At 39.7% G+C, this 20,758-nt stretch overlaps 1 protein-coding gene across 1 annotated transcript in view; it reads left to right on the forward strand.

The window, feature by feature from the left end:
* The first annotated feature begins 1,551 nt into the window (after positions 1-1,551).
* The window catches only part of NCAM2 (neural cell adhesion molecule 2), a 285,939-nt gene continuing 266,732 nt past the window's right edge, over positions 1,552-20,758 (forward strand). Inside the window, exon 1 of the mRNA XM_040576190.1 lies at positions 1,552-1,723. Coding sequence (XP_040432124.1) covers positions 1,672-1,723 — 52 coding nt within the window. The 5' untranslated portion in view covers positions 1,552-1,671. The remainder of the gene's footprint in view (positions 1,724-20,758) is intronic.

Raw genomic sequence — 20,758 nt, forward strand, 5'->3', positions numbered from 1 at the left:
TCCTTTTGTCACTTAAAAGTGTTTGCTGAAGCTGCCATAGTTTGGATTTTCAAAACGATATGAAGAATTACAGTTCCATGCACACATAAGGATACATGAAAACAAATCTGTTTGTTTTATAATACCTTAAAAAAAATCTTCACTTTCAAGAGAGGAGTCACTTGGTACATCATTAAGCAATAACGTTCTGATCTACGTAGTGTAGGTTCACCAAAAAATGGTACAAAACTCTCACTGTCCCCTCAACCAGCACTTGCTGTACTTGTCCTTAAGTATACTGAAACAACCTCTTCTGAGGAAAGACTTTGGGTTTTAATTATGTATCTTGTTGATCCCAGCAAGGTCTGCTAACTATACAATTTCTTCCTCCCATATTTCATAATTTTGTAAGAGTTCTGTGCAGCAGGAGTCAAGCTGAATGATGGCATTTGTAAAAGTTTTATGCAGAGGGATTTCTTGTCTCCCTGCCCCTCCCTAAAACCAAAATCCTGCTGAAAAGAGGGAAAAATAAATAAATAAATAAATAAATAAATAATTAGGGGTGTGTTAATATGGATTAATCTTTTATTAACTACTTCCACTGTTCCACATTAATATAAATCCACTTCTATCTCCCTGTATGTATCATACAGGTGGTAAGGTGGCAAATTTGTAGAAGCTGCTCTGGAGACCATAACTTAATTAATGCAAGAAAAAAAAAATTACCTCTTCAAAGTCAAGCTGGGTGACAATTCACCTCTTTACTTACGAGTAGGATTTTCTTTTTGTTTTTTACAAAGTAAGATTATAGGTAAGACAGCACTGAAGCACTGAGAAGGCAGGCAATTTATTTTTTATTGGTTTTATTTCGCACACAGTCGTAAATAGCAGAGGTGTTTTTTTTTTTTTTTTTTTTTCCGTGCTACTAACAGAAGTCAACGCAGGTGAATTCCCGGACAGTTAGACGCAGAGGTGCGAGGCCGCGAGCCGTCAGATGCACCCGCCGCAGGGGCAGGGGCAGGAGCCGCGGCCATGTCGTGCCCCCGCGCCCCCCGCCCGGCCGCTCCCTCACACGGCCGCCTCGCGCCCGCCGCTCCCTAACTAAAGATGGGCGGCAGCCGTTGGCGGGCGGCCGTTGGGGGACAGCCGTTAGGGGGACACAGCAGGGATGCGGCGGGGGCTACCGGAGCCGCGCCAGCCCCTCGGTGCGCCACACTCGCGCTCGGCTCTTCCTTCCCGGGGGATTCGGGGCTTCCCGCCGGGCTCCGCAGCCGAGCCGCCGCCTCTCCCTTCAGGCTGCCTCCCCTCGGGCGCGGGAGCAGCCTCCGCGGGGATGCTGCACGGGACTCGCCTCGTCCCCCGGGGCGGGAGAGGAGGAGGGGAGAGAGGCAGCCTCCGAGCCCGCGGCGGAAGAATCGCGCTGAGGCTCGTCAGCATTTCATCCGTGCGTGTGAGGCGGAGGGATCCGCGCGGACCGCCGTGTGCCCGCCCCCTGCGCGGCGGCCGCCGGCTCCCCGATATAGTGCGGCGCGGCGAGGCGACCCCAGTCACTTGGCGAGCGGCGCGGTGCGGGGCTGCGCGGCACGGCACGGCCGGCCGGGAGGGCTGGGCGGGAGGGAGAGAGCAGTGGCGGGGCTGGCCTGGGCTGAGCACCTCTAACTTGGAACTGTCCGCCGGCGTGAGCTCTTGAACATGAGCCTCCTGCCTCTCTACCTGCTCGGATTACTCCTCAGTAGCGGGCAAGGTAGGAGTGGGGTTGCTGCTTTTTATTTTTTTTTCTTTCTGAATTATTCGTACCTATGCCGTGTCCTCGCTCCGTCACTCAGGTTAGCGTAACTGAGAAGGAAACGGAGAAAAATCGAAGCGTTGCGTCCTGCTGGAACCGGATTAGAAGGGACCTCAAACTTGCCTCATTTGCCCCCTTCCCCTTTTATAACAGCCCTCGGGGAGAGGAGGCGTTCGTGAGGAAAGGGAGAAAAAAAGCTGGAAGGTGCTCGGTGCACTTAGCTGCTTCGCACGGGGTTTTGCCTTTTTTTTGTGGCGATAAATGTGGGAGGGCATAAAAAAAAATAATTAAGAAAGACTCTGTCGAGGATCGCGCTGCCTGTCGGAGGGGAAGGCAGCGTGGGCGCCGCGCAGGGGACCGCCGAGAAGTGTCGCCGCGGAGCCCGCGAGGCACCTGCCGCGGGCTCTCCACGTCAGGGCTTCCCGTGACGGCTGCGGGCAGGCGGACCCCGACCGCACCGCACCGGCTGGGCTCGCCCCGGGGGCGGCGGCGAGGCGCTGCGGCCGCGTACGGGGGTGCGCACGCAGGCAGCAGCTTGGGCCCCGCGGGGGGCAGGTGCGCGGGGCGGGGGCGCCTGGCACCGGGGCTTGGGGGGGGGACGGGGACGGGGGTGGCCACGGCGAGTTTTGGCCGTGGGGGCCGTGCCCACCGCCCGAGGGCACCGCATCGCTCGCCACCTGTTTTTAAGGAGGTTTCAGGGGGAAATAGCGGTGGTACCGATGGAAAACGCGCCCCGCGCGAACGGGGAGCATCCATCCCTCGGGCCGGCCTTGCAGCAGGGGGCGGCAGAGCTCCACGGCCGCGCCGGCTGCTGCCCCGCGCTGGGGACGGGGCCTCGCCCGGCAGCGGGCCGGGGGCGCCCGGCCGGGCTGGACCGAGCCGGGCTGGGCAGGGGGCGGCGGGGCGGGGGCCGGGGTCCCGCCCCGGTACCTGCCGGCGCCTTGCGGGGGGCGGCTGCGGGCTCTGCCGCGCCGGGTGATGGGCGGGGGGCGCCCAGCCGTAAGGTGTGGGGACTGCGGCTCCCAGCGCCCCCGCCTTCCAGGAGCTCGTCTCCAAACCTCCTGCCGCGCAGACATTTTGTCTGGGCGAGAAGTAGCGAGGAACCACCAGATGCTCGCAATTCGCGGAGAGAGACTTCTCTGCTTTCGCCACCTCGGGACGAGCTCTGGAGGTCTCCCGATTAGTGATTCAGAAGCGGTGCGGAGGCTTTCCAGCATCGCTGGGGTGGCGAAGGAGGAGGAGAAGGGAAAAGCATCCTTCGGTCTTACCATTGACCCACCTGGGTGTAATGGTTGTGGAGACACGGTCCGTCGTTTCTCTCACGGAGGAGCGGCAGAAAGCTACTTTGTGGAGTGTGGTTACTGCAGTGTAGAAAGATTACATAGTTTCAGTATCTGACCATCGCAAACGTCAGGGGGTGAATAATGGAATGAAATCCTACATGCCATTACTCTGAGTTTTAAAAACGATAGCAGGGTAGATAGGGGAGGGAGATGGAAAGAGAAGGATGAAAGCTCAATAAATCTAATATTGACAGTAAGTTGTTAGTGTTAACTCAATGGAGAAAAGTCTTTTTATAAAAAAGTGAATTGTTTTAAGGTGGGAAGAGTAAGATTTTTGGAGTGGTTGTGGAAAATAGCCTCAATCCACAATAGGGGATAGCAAATGAGAGTGGGAGAAACATCTGCATATGAAAAATATTGCCACTTAGGTTGCTAGGGGAGAGGAAGATTCTACAGGTTTTTTTATTTGAAAATAAGCATTGACTTGGTGAGGGGCTTATTTTGCATTTTTTTTGACACCTCCTCTTAGTAATCTTGAGATATCTTGAAATGATGCAAGTAATCTGGGAGGCTATTCCAGAAACTCTGGGGACTTACCCTGTTGATATATGATAATTATGATTTTATTTAAAGTAGAGATAGTGTGGACAGTTGAGAAAAACCCAGTAACGGGATTTGGATCATTTGCTTCCTAAATACTGAAAATTTTAGGATGAAGATTTGCATTTCTGAGCATATAGCTGCAGCAGATTTCATGAAGAATGACTAGCTTTTTCATTGCAAAATGCTGTTGTCTAAGACTGGGGCAAGGAAACTGTGATGCTTTGTGCTGTTTCAGAAAATCAGAGCAGTTTGAAAGCAAGTAGCTGACAACACCCCCCCCCCCCCCCCCAGCTCACTTAAGAGCTTACGAATGCCATAATTATCTAACGAGACCAAATATTTCCTCTCTTTGTTTCATCACAAGGGAGGGATTTAACTGGCCATGTCGTTGTGCTAAAACAAAAGGATGTTTCCTTAACCTTTCAAAACTACCCAAACTGAAAGACCCAAAATTAATTAGGTTTGGTTTAACAAATAAGTAGGCGATAAAGAAAAAGCTCCTCTCTGTAACTCTGCCTTTTAGCATGTATAGTGATATAGTGATTAGCATGTATAGTGATATAGTCTACTCAGAAGAGTAGACTTCATTGGTTTTTAACAGTGTCTGGGGACACTGACTTAGAGTGAATGAAATGGACACCTTCCCAGATCACTAAATCCTATTTCTTCTATCACTCTGCATAATATACAGTTCTTTGGGTTAGCAAATTTCTGTTAAGCTGCAATAGAAAATGTTTCGCTTGCAGGATCTAATCCATTTTGTATTAATGCAGAAGATTTGTATGAGTGAGTACTTATTCAATCATTGTGCTTGAAGTTTCTTCTCTTTGCTGCTTTGATAGCAAGTTCACTTTTGGTTTTGATGTAGAGTTTCTCTGTACAAGTGCTTTTAAGGTACTGTTTGTTAATAAGGAATGTTCCCTAAAACAGTTGCTAGCAGGTGCATCTTATTTGCCGCAGTGTAGTGATTTCCTAGAGTCTTGCTTCTTTCTGCTTTTTGTGTACAGAATACATGAAATTTGGAATTTTTGAAGTCAATCACAGTTTGTCCAATGGATTAAGTGCAACTAATATTTTACTCTAATTGTAAACTGAAATCTGAAATGTTTATGACTTCAGGTAGCTATTATTTTCTGCTACCAGTTGATTTATACAACTGCAATAAGATGAAAATAAATCAGTCTGCCTTCACTCCTTTTCACTCTTAAAAAAAAAAAAAAGGTGTTAAAGGAATGTTTGGTTTGCTGTGTAACTCCTTTTCAAGTGACGACAAAAATCAAAATATCTGCCTGAAAATAAACTGGGATGTTCAGCAGATTGTGTCAAGAATGGATTGGTAAGAAATATATGGGGTTTTGTTCCATGTAATTCTATACAAAATGCTTTATTTAGAGATATTTTTATTGTTTGCAGTGGCTTTAAATCATGAAATGTATGAAATATAAAGCTGTAGAGCTAAAGCTTTGAAATTTTTTGTAAGATGTTGAACAGTATCATTTTGACTGTCTTTCTCCTGCAAAGTGGTTTGTGTATTTATTTAGGTAATTATTCTCATCTGTGGGAATGTTACTGTGGTGGTATGACCAACTTATGTATTATTTGCTTTTCACAGCCTTTTAAAAATAAATTTGAGAACAAATACTGAATTTATTTGCCCTTTCATTGACCTTTTTTATTTGAGGCACTTTTCCCAGATGATTGATATTTGCCTACTGATTTTCTTCCAATTTATTCCAGTAATCCCCCAGTTACATTCAGCATGTGCCATCTGATTCCAGCATAATCAAGTTAATATGACATTTTGGGAAACACATGTTCTAACTACGTAGTCATTTGTGGCTATGAGTTGAAAATCCATTACTGAAAGACTAGGACTGACTTCTCTAGATAGACAATATGGATTTATACTTTTATTTATATTTTAAATAGTTTGTGAAGTAACATGCCAGGTGTTTTGCTCTTTCTCCCTTTAAGAGCATACCTTAGCTTCATAAAGTAAGGGCAGTATGCTTGAAGCATATCACAAGGTTTTACATGTCACAGACCATTTGAAATTGATTTTTCATGGCTCTTGAAGTTTGGAAATAAAAGAGAATTGGGAGAGAGCTTATGGATAACCTACCTGATAGCTTCAAATTTGAAGGCCCATTTAGGTGCAATATGCTAGATCTAGGCATATTGGTATGTAGCAAATCGTATTATTACTCTTTGTTTTAAAATGATCAATTAATCATGACCTTATTCTGACCTAATAATGTCCTGTTCCCTGTCTTTTTTTTTTCCCTCCTTAGTGTATTTAGTGCTTTCTAGGGTAGCTAATTGGCTGAAATCACTCAGTTTTTGATATCTATCTCTTTTAAAGCTCAAAATAATTTTCCTTGGTAAGTAGAGCATTCAAAGTACTTCTTGCTGTTACCTCAATCTGAGGATGTCCAGCTTCAGCAACATAATTCTGCAGTCTTTCACAAAATCTTTTCACTGTGTTTTAGCTCAGTTTCACTTAATACTGTGGTTGTATGTATTTAGATATTTTTAGAGGATGTCAAGACAATGAAGAGTTAAGTTAGCAAGGTTCTTCAGGCTTCCCATGCCATGCTATAACAGCTTGAATGAGGCCTTCAAAAACAAAGGTACCAAGCTTCTTTTATTTATTATAGTTAGATTTTTATAGTATTTGATATAATTTGACTGGCTTCATTAATCGGAGAAGGCATTTGCCGTGCTGTAGCTGAGATCAGAATCAAACTTTTAATTTCTTGAATGAATAAGTTAGAGGAATGAAAAAAAATGAACAGAGTTACTTTTCCTGGCTATAGCTATTTGTGGTGACAGCTTATGATACTAAAATCTTCTTGTAGTGGAACAGGAACTCGTTTTAAAACCTACTTAAAGATTATGTAGAAAGGAAACAACAAAGAATATTACAATATAACAATATATTACATACATATTATATATAAATATATATACTAATATATTATTAAAATATTACAATATAACAACTATATATATTATATATAACAATTATATTACATACACAAGCCTACTTTTAGCCTACTTTTTAGAAAACCTTGTCTAACGAGAACCCCACATCTGGTTTAAATGACTTGCACTTGAGTAACTCCATGGAAGCGCTGTTGGTTGCACTAATGCAGAAGCTGCTGTGCTGAGCAGGAGTCAGTTGGCTGCAGTGGGTTTTTGATTAGGCTGTGCAGTGTGTGAAAGCATCTCTTGAAGTGGCAGGAGGTGACTAGCTTTCACTTACGAAAAAGCATGATGTGGAATGACACTTTCCATTTATTATGCTGTTATTATTTAGGAAATTTCCATTTTCCTAACAGAATTCATCTCTATGCATCAAAACTTGGATCATTAATGACATGCCGCAGTAGTAGTGGCTATAACTCAGGTCATTCAACAAGTAAGATCTACTATGGAATGAGACATTTATAAGGCAATTATTAAATATGAAGATGACTATAGACATTGTGGCCAAACTCTACTGATCATAGTTAGAGGATAATTTTCACTGCCTGAAGATTCTTGTTTGCATGAGAACCAAACTGGGCCAGTTCTTTAAAAGTAATTATTTTACTGTCTCATGTAAGTTAATTGGGGAAGGAGTTAAATAACAAAGTGTATCAATTAAAAATTCATTACATGGTTTCTACCTATATAATAGCTCTACTATCATTTAAAACAAACTTGTAAAATGTTTTATATGTTCTACGTTCTTTTTTGGAACAGAAATAAGCAGGTGTTTGATTTCACCTGTTTTTTAATGTAGTAGCATTGCAAGCAGGATGATTGAGTCTTTTAAAAACATGTTTGAACAAATAATTTCAGTAAGCCTGGACAGCTGTTAACCACGGCTGTTTACCACAGTGTAAGTATGATGTGATCTGAAATGGCCAATTCATGGATGGAAAATGTCCAGAAACTTGCAAAGCTCCATTAAATATTATGGGGATTTAGTCAGCTTCTCTGTTCCTCCCTATCGTGACTGTAATAAATTTCCTCTCATCCAAGTCCTGTGTGTGTTCCTTCAAGAACAAGTTTTCCATAAAAAGCATAAAACATCAACACTTTTACTTAAGATGTAGTGACTTTTCCAGAAAGAACGTGGGGGAGAGGGGAAAAGTGGCTCTTCTATTCGCACAGTCTATATTTTTCTTCTTATCTAAATCTTTTTTGTGCCTTTTGAAGGGTACACTGTTTTATTTAGTATTCTGATTGAGTAGAATTGCTACACAGCAGACAGAGGTGGTTGAGTAACTTCACATATCAGAAATATTCAAAGTAAAATGTAATATACCTGTAGCATATGAATAATATATATTATGTCATGAAGGAAAATTCTCTTCTCAAAATGACTTCTCCAGTTAGCTAATATTAAGCAGAATATTTGTTGCAATTGTAGCTTAAGAAACAATACAAATTGTTGGACTGGCTATAAGCTGAAATTCATACCTGGAATTTGTGTATGTAACTCATACAAGGAGTTGCTATCCTCATCACTTTGTCCAAGTGGTGCCATTTGGAACATAATCTCAATTCAGTTTGAAAACAAAACCATTGCCATCAATTTTCTTGCTACTACCACGTGGTGCACAATATCCAGTAGAGCTGCAAGCAATTGCAAACCCATTAACTTCACAGACCATTGTACCACAGCTGAACTTGGCTTGTTAGAAGTCAGGTCTATAATTAAAATAACAGATTTAAAAAGAGGCTTAATGCAGTGTATGGAGATCCTTGTAGTATGTGTTGCAGGTGGATGTGAGCAGGTAGGGAGAGGTAATTCTGTATCTTATTATGAACAGTTTTCTGTACTGATCATGTACAATGAATTTTTCTTCTTTCCGACAGGAAAGATGCAATTAGAACTGCAATGTTATTATGTCAATACTGTGTCATTATGTTAATTGGTCAAAGCAAAATAAGCTAAATACCCAGCGACTCGGGGAGAGGGTAGAAAAGAAGGTGTGTGTATTAAACATAGTGAAGACCAGTTAACAGGAGTAATGCAATACAGCATTTTTTTTAAAGTTACTAAACTCAAACTAATGTGCCTGCTGGATTAGAACGAAGGTTCATGTACTCCAGTGACCTCCTGGTCTGACAGGGACTAAAGACTGTAAGACAATGCATGAAGAAACAGTAAGTGCAGAGCAAGAATGATGTCATACTTCTGTCAGTGCATCCTACAGCATGCAGGGATATGTTGGGTAACATCTATGTGATCTTCCTTAATAATCTTGACAGATCCCTGCTATGTGAATTTGTTCTTAAAGCTGGTGATACTTTGATCTATTTGGTGCACTGTGTCAATGACTGAGGAAAAGGCAGAAAGCAGCCTGAAAAGTCATGTTGCAGTGTTTCAAGTAACGTAAGGAATACGGTAATGTAAGGAATACAAATAATTCCTTACCTATCTTTTCTGTGATGTCATGTGCTCCGCATCTCTTCTGTGAGGGGATCAGAGCTACATGTTATATTCACGGACTTTCCAAAGGTTTAAATACACTTTGTTTTGTTTGCTGTTTCTTTCCTACTTTTTTTCAGTATTTTGTGTTTTCCTAGCCTTTTGGTAATGGTTATCTTACTTGATGTTAAAGTCTATTAAATAAGTACTTGAATTTTAAGCTGATCTCCATCAGGCTGATGGTAAGCAGCCTCTTTGCTTATAAGTGGAGTTTTTGGTATTTTGTGTGTTTTTCTGTTCTCTTTCCTGTAATCGATGTTGCAAGATCTGCCTCACACATGGGGTGGGGGCTGAAGCTTTTGAGTAGTTAACATACCAAAATGAATGCTGAGAGATTTGATTACGAAGAAGGTGGCTCCAGGGATGAATACACAGAGTGCTGAGGTAGTTTAAAGGCAATCATGATATCTGAGTAAATGGACATAAACAGGTTACAAAAATCTTCAGTACAAAATACAACTTCTGGTCAAAAAAAGCAGTGACTCTGGAGCATTCCAAGAGTAAGAAGGAAGAAGCATGATTATTCTTAAGATGGTTCTTTATTTATGAAAGTATTACATTTAGTGGGTCTCCAGAATGTCCCAGGAGATCCCTTCAAATGACTTGCTTCAAAGGCATTCTTCATGTAAATGTTCTTAAGACATAGGGGAAAATCATTCTCCAATTGCTGAATGGTACTTTCTGGAAAATATTTCAGCGTTTCTCATCTGTTAGTAGGTGTTCGTAGCAGATACTATTTCTGAATGCAGTAAGAATTACCAGAGTTTTGTCCTTGGTACCTCTTGCAAATTCTGCTGGTGTCAATAGATGTTGTCTGTAAGTTTTAAAAATAAATGAATAATAATAAATTAGCTGTTCCTGGTAAAACTTCAAAAATTCAGATGCTTGGTTGTCAAAAACATTTTCTCTGTTTTCATCACTTACATCTCTTCGAAAGTGAATGAAAATTGTTCTTTAAAAATGTGGCCTTAAATTAGTTATTTGTGTATATGAGAAAAATAGAGAACCACAGAGATGAAAATGTGGAACACTGGTTTATGCTAATCGCCTAAATGATTTTGTCAGACATCCATATTTCACAATAGGTTTGCTTTTATTGGTTTGTGTTTTTGCTTTTTGTTCCTGAATTCTAATTCTGTAAATCTAATCTGGGATCTGAAATTCAGGATGAATTATACCTAACTGGGCATTGCCATCAGTAATAATTTGTGAATTTTATAAATAATGCAATAATTCATGTGCTCCAGTGCTTTCTGTGTTTGTAGAATAATATTCTAACTTTAGATTTATGAGAACTAAATGCAGACTTCTTCCAATAAACAGTGTCTGTAGTGTAATACAAATGCTACATTTATCTTTAGCCCTAACAGAATTTTCTTAAAATAAGCTGTAATGTGAGATGAGTTCTGCTGACAGAACTATTAAACCCCTGCAGTCATGGAACTCCCACTGGAGTCAATGGGAGACTTGTGCACCCAGAGTGCTGTTACGGGGCTTGTACTGATTGCAGCTTTCAGGGCCTGATTGGAGCTTTCAGGAGTTGTATAACTCCCATGTGAGTATGTGGCATTTCTGATTTAGTGAAGAATAGAAAATCAAGCTCTAACTTTATGTATGTCTACGTAGTGGGCATGTTTATAAAGTAGCACTGACAAAGCATAGCAGTAATCCAGCAACACAGAAGTCAGAACCAAGGTGATGTTCTGACATGACAGGTTCCATTCAAGATAGATAAAAATATCCTTTTTTGCCTCGTGCACTGTTTTCTTAATAATAAAGCCAAAGACTTACTGTAAGCTGCTGATTTCATGTTCTCCCTCTGGGAGTGTATGAGAACGTTGAGCTTTGTGCGGTTAATCATTGTGTGTCACTAGGTTCTTGCTGCCCTGGTTATAGCTGTATTGGGGAGTTTACCATTCAATATTAAAAAAAATTGTTTGTTTTTGTTTGAGACATTTGATTTACTTGTTTGTTTTGGTCTGTGGCTTTGTGACACCAGTCAGACCTGCTCCTTGGATGTTCAGTATTCAGATCATGGCTGTAGGTCTGTAAGCATTCTGTCTGAATGATAAGATATTAAATGGATTTGTGCCAGTTTATGGCAGTTACAGACATTGGGTTCAACAGCTTTTAGTATTTAGTCAAAATAATCCTCCCCAGTACCTTCATGTTACATTGCTGTGAATGGCTGTGGATTATAAGGCCTGCATAAATGGAATTGATGTTGCTGGTTTTGAGAACTTGTAGATGATGTTTTGCTGTACAGTTCTCCTAAAGCCATTGTAGACGTATTCTAAGTTTTAACATTCTCAGAAGTAAAATTACAGATACTCATTTAATGTGATGGTTGTGGTAGGTTTTATTTCTGAGTCCATGATAGTGCTGAAAGAACATTAAATTGCGATTTGCTTACTTACTGATAACGTCAAAATTCTTTTCTAACATCATATTCACTATTTCTGTCACATGCAAACAAGTCAAAAGATTCCTGTTTGTGTTCTGAGACCTTGGGAATCACCAGTTTCATTTTGTGCATGTAACCTTTTAGGTGCTGTGTTCTGATAGCATATATATATATGCTTTTTTAAACTCCCTAGGTACATGATCAAACACTTGATTTTATGTATGGAAGAGCAGATCTGGCTGGGGAAGATATTGCTTCCTATAAAAATCTTGATGAAAAGAAATACTTTCCTATGAGTAGTAAACCTTTTATTTTTATCTACTCTGAACTAATTTTTAAATAAATAAAACCAAGAAATACTCCTTTACAAGAGAAAAGTCCTTGTGCTCTTGGATAGGTGAGTTCTGATAACAGTTTTTCTGTGACTGTTTTAAACCAGAAAAAACACCTGTAGCCATTGAATAAACTGAAAATATAGAAGTATAATACATTTTCATATAAATATTATTGTAAGAGCTATTCTAAGGAAATCTTTGTGTACTTGTGGTTAGTAAATATTAATGCTGCTTTAATGCACCTTAAATGTGTTTGTGACTGTTTTCTAGACTATTGAGATCACCAAATTCAGTCCTGAAAGGTTTCTAGGTACTCTCCGTTTATAACCATGTCAATGAATGTTAGCCCTGCAGAAAACCTTTTGTGTTGTTCATTACCACACTAAACCTATTACATGTGAACTGCAGGTATTAAAGTAGTAACATCTGTATTTGTGAACCTATAAAGCAATCAATTTGTGTGGTGATGTTCTATTTTTACTTAGGAAAAACGGTGTAATGAATCTAGTAAATAAGTTCATGGACATTTTATTAAAACACTGATTCCTCTAATCAGGGAAAAAGAGTGGAAACTCTGGTAGCAGGAAGGAGGTAAAACCAAATACTTAATATGTTTTCCTCAAAGGAAAGATGTTCTCATTTTTTAAAATTGTTTTGTTCCCCCTTGGGGGGGAATGTGTCCAAAAATATTAATAAAAAAAAGTTCTGTTTTCATAGTGTAGGTGTATTTTAATGTATCTTACCAAGTTTCACATAATGGCTCTGAAAGATTTTATTCTTAAGACTGGAAGACAATCTTAGAGGCAATGCAGGCATTTTCATAACTGTTCATTAGATTCATAAAAATATAGAATAGCTATGTTTTCATATTTTAATTTGAACTGTAGCCACATGCAGATAGACATGAATGTTCTGAGTTTATTTTGCTTGAATTATCACAATTTTAAAAAGCAATATGTTAGAGTTTAGATACCTTGTTTTCTAAAATTCAGTTCTAAAAATAGCTGCAGATCTGTGACAAAGAATTACTAAAACAGCAAAAATAAGAGTAGTAGCCTTTCTAAGCATTTTTTTAGGAAGAATGCATAGTGAAGCAAAAGCTATTTTTCATGATAAACACTTTTGTACAAACCAAACATTTTTGTTAGTCTAAGTTTTAGTTGTGCAGTATTTTTATGTAAGGCTTAATTCATGGCTACATAAAGAATATTTTTAATTTTTAGTCTTTCCATTATAAAAGTACCTTTGGAGTCCTCTTGTCCTACAAGAAGTAAAAAGGGGCATGGAAACAGTTAACTTTCTCAAAGATTCATTGAGTTCACTCAGCTCTGCCCTACTTCCATTTGGCAGGATTTCTCTCTTCTACCAGTACTTCCTTTCAGTTGCATTGCATGGTGTAACTGCACAATCTAAGCTGCGTATTTGAGGTATGATGTAATGGAGATAAATATTTTTGTGGTAAAAGTTCCACAAAGGTTCCAGCCTTTTTGCATTTGTTAAGGCATGTGGTCTATGGAATAATGTGGCAAAAATAGGGGGAAGGTACTGATTCAATTGAAAAATGAAGTATGTGACCTGCTGGTAATCACAAACAACAAGTAAAACACATTTTTTGTTATAAGAGTATAGATTTCAAAGTATCTGTCTTTCTAAAAGTATGTGGTCTGTCCATTCAATGTCATATGCATAGACTTCCACACAGTGAAGTCTGTTATTGTAAATGACACAAATAGCATCTTTGTTTCTCTGGAGAGAGTAGCTAAAGGCTAAATAAGAATGGAAACTTTCTGGATTTTATTTCTGAATAGTTTCTGCAGGTCAGAGAACTCGAACCATTTTCTTTTTCGTCTTTATAGGGTTTTCTACACAATGTGTTTTGTATAACTATATATACAGTATTATTCATGCATGCTAAAATTGCTTCTTGTACACTTGTCTTTGGAACGTGTATGCCACCAGATATCAATAATGTTGAGGAACCCTCAGCATGAAATGTGCGAAGCCTCATGACACCAAGTCCCACTGCTAGAAAAAGTAGGGAGTTATCAGGCATGTCTTCATGGCCTTTCCTAGGCAGATGCAAACTCACCCTGCTCATGCTCCCAGTCAACTGAGCACAAACTAGCTCCAGATAAACTAAAACTGCTGTTCTTGTGTCACGGCTTGAACAAATTGTCATCATGGCTGATTAACATTTAGCACAGTGTTGTGGTAATTACAGATGCACAGATCACCATTAGGTTGCATCTGACCAGCTCAGGGCTTGCATCTGCCTGCCAAAGTTTGTGTCAGCATGCCCACAGCAAGATTAAGGCAGAAGCTCAAGCTAAGGAAGACCTAAACCAGTAAATCTAAATGGCGCAGCATAGTCCTTATGGTATACAGTGCCCACTCTCCTCAGGAGCAGGAGAACTGGAGGAAAATGTCTGACTCAAGTAAATAGATGACATGCTTACAACAAATGAAACTATTGTTTCCAGGCTTGAGTTAAGGCCTCTCTGTATCACACTTACCCTGCTAACAGTGTTATAGGCACGACTAGCTTGGGCCACAGCAGTGCATGCATGACCTAAGTAGAGGCAACAAATTTGATTCAGGTCTCTTCAGGCTTTAGTGTGTTGCCCTAATAGGACAATCTTTTCTAATATGTGATGTTATTCCATAAATTCTAGAAAGCCAAGTTAACTTTATTCTACTGATTTTTATTAGGGGCACTTACTGTGGCACATTGGTGTGAGAGTACCTATGAAGGTTATATTTGTGAAGTAAAAGTCCAGTACTAGATTCAAACTGGTATAACTTAGAGGAACTGAACTACTAGTGAGAAAGGAAAACCCAGCTTTATTACATTAGTAATTCTTGAAAGGTATGTTGAGCTTAAAAGTCATTATTTTAATTATTTTTTATTATCTTCAAGCTATTTTTTTCTTCAAATAAACTCATAGATCAAATTTGGTACATTGAATACCAATTTTTAGTCAGTAGTTATCCATTTAAATAGAGAATAATTAATTAATGAAATCTGAGAGTGTTCTTGTTAGAATACTACTAGCAGGCAGGAAACCCAGGTTCTCCTATTGTGAAGCTTTGTGGCTTAATATGAAGTACTTCATTTGTGTCTCAGGAATTTCACCAGTTAATGTGGTGCAGTATGTACTCTGGATTGACTAATTCGGACACCAGAAAGAAGAGTTAATGTTGCACCTTAGCCAATAATCCTCATTTAGTATGGTGGATCTTGCTGAAGTTCTGTCATAGCCTGGGAAATGGAAATATTTCAATTTTACCCCGTGGATACATTTTTTCCCCTTAATTTTGTTGAGATTACCTTTTTTATTGACATGAACTGAAGGAAACATGATCAAGGTCAGACCAAGTCCATTGTAAATCCAGAACTGAACCAGCTGTCCTGATTTTAGTCCAGTGCTTTAACAATCACCCTGCTTTTCTTTAATGTTAAGATACAGAGCCAACAGTGGCATGAAAATCTGCAGTGACTGTAAACTGACTTCACTGTTGTTCTTTAGGGGTGTGCTCACTGATTCCAGCAGCTCTGTCTTAAATAAGTTTTATCTGAGGCCAGTGTGTTTGGTGTGTGTGATGACTTGACATTCCTTGAGGATCCTAAGGAGTATCCCCAGAAATACTTATTTAAATCTGCAGATAGCAACTGCAGATAGCAACTGGAATGCTTATTTTTAAAGGGTAATAGTGGGAAACTACATTAAAAAAATAATCTAGAGATTATGTAAGATCTGTGTTTAAATATTTTTCTATATTTTCTAGTCTCTATTCTGACTCTGCATCAGAAAGTACCTATTTTTGGTAGTTTTGAAATAATAGCACTAATGATTTCTCCCTTTGATGAATGAAAATGAGCAACCAAATTGTCATCTTTCTGTGGCCAAACCATCTGTTTTGGCCTTCATGGCTGGCTGTGACTGTTGGACTGCTAACTCTGCAAGTGTTTGAAATTGGGCAAGAAAGATGTTGCCAGGATTGACAGGCTCAGAACCTGACCAAGCTCCCCCACCCCTCTTTCTTACAAACTCCACTTACTAAAATTGGCAGACTAGATATCTGTAGTTCTGAGTTTTGTATCTATTTTTGGAATCAAGATGGGCCTAGGTTTGTCCTCTGGAGTCTTTTTTTTTTCCCTTCATATTTAAAAGTGGGATAGTGTTTGCGTAGCTGTCTTTGCAATGTGTTTGAGGGTCATATAGTACTAAATCAATTTGATCATCTGTTGACATAAAAACAGGCAATAATGTTACTTATGCAGGCATTTTGAATGAGTGTTTTACAGGGCACTGAGTGCTGTTACAGTCTAAGTGCTTTAATCCACACAGTAGAAATTGTGAGGGCTCTGAAATGCTGTTTGGAATACACTCCCTGATCTCCTAGCACAAAAGAGCGAACAGGGTAATTACAGGGCCAGAACTTGTGTGTTCCCTGTATCGTTTGCACAAGTAAGAAGTCATCAATTGCTGCAAATTGGGTTAGCTATATAAGCAGCAGCCTAACTTATTTAAAGTCAAGTCTCAGAGACCTGGAAAAGAATAATGGGGGAACGAGGGGGATTGCAAGAAGAACAGAGGTACAGTGTGCAGCTGTACTTGGGGTACTTGTTAACTTCAACAGGTAGCTCATGTAATTTGTATTTAACTGAATGTATTTGGATATAGCAGAATTTCTTTGTTTTAACCACTGACAATGTGGAGAGGTTGAGATTGAAAGCTACTGCTGAAATTTTCAACCTACATCCAAGGGCTGTTGAAATGACATATTTGAAACCAATCATATTTCATAAATTCATAAAATCAATCACCACCTCCTGCTGAGTGCACATGAATATTCATACTTCCCCAGATGACTTGCAGAAATCATGATGTGCCTTCCAAATGGATTTATGTAGTTCGTTCTCTGAAGTCAGTAACAACTTCTATTTAACTTTCCCTGTGCTTGGGTTTTCTTCAGTGTATGCTCGCTTAAATACTGAAAGGAATGTTTTGGGAAGCTTCCTTACCTGCAGTGTGAGAGACATGGACACATGGCCCTGCAGAGGTCTGTTAGAGGTCGAAGATGGATTACGCTTCTCCTGGGTCCCACATGCTGAAAAGAAGAATGTGTTTCTTTCTTCCCACAGGGACTACTCACATGAAGAAAAGTATAGCCTATGCTAACACAAACACGTTAAATTAGGATACTGATAGCATATGCCAGTAGAGTAACTCAGCACTGAACGGTAATGCAACTTGGTCAGAGTTGCAAGGTCATTGGCTGACAGAACCATGAGTAACACTTAAATTGGGTTCATCTTGCAAATGAAATGGCATTTTGAATCCCGAGTGTGCTTTCTTGAATATTTTTAAAAATATTTTCAGAATTCTCTATTCAGTTGGAACTTGAGTAGTTTTGAAAAAAATTCTCTGATCTCTAATTAGCGTCCCCTCCAGTGAGGGAGGTGTGTGGTATTTTTGGGAGACTTAAACTGAATGCTTGTAAGCCTGTGCATCTTTTAAATGCTTTTCACAAATGATATGGGTGTCTTAGTAAAAAGTGTCCTTCTTGTTACTTAGATGAAAATGTCTTTTCTCATGTTTAAGCTGCTTGACAGGAACAGCTATCATTTTATTAGAAGTTGTAATTTGTCTCATGTAGTATGTATTTGTTTTTTCTAACCTTGATTGTTGATTTTGTACACTAAAATCTGTCATTTTGGTAAACTAGATCTTTTATTTAATCTGTAGCCTTTTATGCAGCCTTCTAAAACAGGGATCTTTTTGAGTGCAAAGTTTGTTGTCATGTTGCTAGTGTGTGTTTCTGACCAGAATGCAAAGTAGTTCTAATCCATACATTCTTTTTTCCTGTACTGGGATAGCTGCCAAACCTATGTCAGCGATTAACTTCTGAATGTGTCAGCTGTAACAAATACAGTTCATTGTTTCTTGGCTAGTTAGCAGCTAGTTAAAAGGCAGGAACAGTTCAAATGAAAGGGAAGTACTGTACACTTTGTATTTAAAATATTCAGGGTACTAAAACTACTGAAGGGGGGGGGGAATAAGCTCTAGGAGGGATTTTTAGGTAGATAAAAATACTTAAATGATTGTTCAAATCAAAACATGCCAAATCACTGGATGATGAAGTTACAAAATTATGACTAGTTACAGGTCACCTTCAATAAAGTGTTTAAATATTGAGTAATGTTTAAAATTATTGTTCAAGTGAAAAGCAAAACAACAAAAAATTGTCTGGGACAGTTAGAATAATATTGGTTAGAAAAAGAATATCACAAGAAAGGAAATGCCTTACCTTATTCAGGGAGCCAGGGAATATGAAAGTTATCCACGTAAAGTGCAGAGTCACCATTTAGAGGGGTGAATTAAAGATACTCTTCCTCAACAGACATTTTCTAATTATTAACGTCTGGTTTTGCTTGTAGATACCTCTGCACCAAGTCACAATTTCATGTTCATGCTTTGCCTGTATTATTTTTGGTAAATTTTACTCTGCAAGTAGAAAATGAACTGTTAGCTGTAAATATTTTAAAATAAATATTAAGTGTGTGCGTAATTAGTTCTTTAAGGTTCATGTAGACCTTTTTCCTAAATTTATCAACTATTCCAGCAGAAATTGTAAGTCTTGCACTGCAGACTGGAATTTTAGTGTATGTAAAACTTCTTTTTCCATCATCTGATCTGAAAATTTGTATTTTTCTATATTCTGTCTCACAGAACTTAATGTGGAAATATTGGTAGTAAGTTAAAATAAAAAAGGCTGTCTAACAGATGTCACTGATCTCATAAGAAAGCAGATTCTGCTGTTTTATCACAGTGATGACAGATGCTAGAACTCTACAGAGATGCAGAATTATTAACTGGCTGATTTGACCCCTGTCATTTTGAAGTTACAGTAAGTGAAAGGTTTGAATGTGCTATGAGGCATAGCAAAGATAGAGGATGTGGTGCAATGAAATGTCAAACCAACAGGAGGTGAAAATTTGTACTGTTTTATAAAAACAAAAACCACTGGAAAATACACATCAGTAATTTACCAAATGTGTGCTTTGAGTTAGAAGAGGAACTTTAGCTACTGAAAGCCAACTATACTGTTGGGTGAATTTTTACATGCAAGGAATTGGGAGGGCAGTGGGGGGAATTACCACTTGCTTCAGTTCTTTTTACATAAGATAAATGTTTTGTATGCTTTCTGTTTTAAGAAAGCAAAGAGAAAATAGGTGGTCTGTCTGCATAGCTAGAGAACATAGACTTTCTGTATCAATTTGTGAAATAGGATTTTACTACTTAATTCATTGATAGGGGGGCACCCTGTGCGCTAGCTGTGTTTCTACCAAATGTGTAGATTATGGATCTGCAGACCCATTCCTTTAGGGCTTATTCCTTCTGCACTCCCCAGCACCTTCCTCACCCACCTTCCCATTCTCCTTGCTCCCTTCTTACACTGGATTACAGTTTAATAAGGGTCTCTAGACAGTGACTTTCCCTATACATGAGTCAGAACTTTTATGTTTATAGTGCATAATTTTTCAGAACAGTAGTATCTGTAGCACAGCAGTTGTGAGTCATGAGCAGGATTTGTTTGTCCTCAACTTACTCAGCGTGTGTTGTGGAAGACGGGCATGGCACTCTTCTCCTGTGACACATTTTTTCTTCCTTCTCCCCACACCCTTTCATCTCATGGTGGAAAATCTGTGAGTCTCAGGATACAAAACAATTTGGGATGCATGCATCAAGAAATACAGTAATTCTGGACTGGCATCCAAACTATCTTCCAGTAAAGTTAATCACAGCTCAGTTCTACAGCTCAGTTTTTCTGAAATCTCAACTGCCTTCACTATTATTTTCTACCACTATTTATTGTAACTATTCCTGAGCATGCTGGTTACAGTGAAGCAATTTCTAGGGTATCCAATGCATTTTTGAATCCAGGGCTTTAGAAATTTGTTACTGCAATGATTTTATAAGAAGAAAAAAAGAGCAGGGAGGAACTGGAAAGTGGGGATAATGGTAGGAAAGTTTTTCTGATAGAAGTGGAAGCCAAAATGAATGGGCAGGTAATCTACATCCCTTGGTCTTGAAATCGTAAGCCCACAGAATGGTTTGTGTTGGAAGAGAACTTAGAGACAATCTAGGTCCAACCCTGTGCCTTCCACTAGACGAGGTTGCTCAAGGTCCTAGAGCTCACATGAAGCTGGGGATTCATTTGCCAATGTTCTACCTTTGTTTAAAAGGTAGAAGAAAGATGTCTGGCCAGTACAGCAGACTTGCTGCTCTGAAACACGATTTGCAAGGCTGTATATGTGTATATATAATAACTGATTTTATTTACGTGGTTATATCATTGATGTCCGAGATTCCAATTAAATCAGGTTTTAATGCTGTACACAATTCTACTGGTCCATTTCACAGAATCATCTAGGTTGGAAGAGACCTCCAAGATCACTCAGTCCAACCTCTGACCTAACACTAACAAGTCCTCCACTAAACCATATCACTAAGCTCAACATCTAAACGTCTCTTAAAGACCTCCAGGGATGGTGTGACAACCACTTCCCTGGCCCCAGTACTGAGCCCTGGGGGACTCCACTAGTGACCAGCCTCCAACTGGATTTGACTCCATTCACCACAACTCTTTAGGCCTGGCTACCCAGCCAGTTTTTAACCCAATGAAGCGTACGCCAGTCCAAGCCAAGAGCAGCCAGTTTTTTGAGGAGAATGCTGTGAGAAACGGTGTCAAAAGCCTTACTGAAGTCAAGGTAGGCCACATCCACAGCCTTTCCCTCATCCACTAAGTGTGTCTTTGTTGTAGAAGGAGATCAGGTTCGTCAAGCAGGACCTGCCTTTCATAAACCCATTCTGACTG

Source organism: Cygnus olor, chromosome 1, assembly GCF_009769625.2.
Source record: "Cygnus olor isolate bCygOlo1 chromosome 1, bCygOlo1.pri.v2, whole genome shotgun sequence".
NCBI classification, from domain to species: Eukaryota; Metazoa; Chordata; class Aves; order Anseriformes; family Anatidae; genus Cygnus; species Cygnus olor.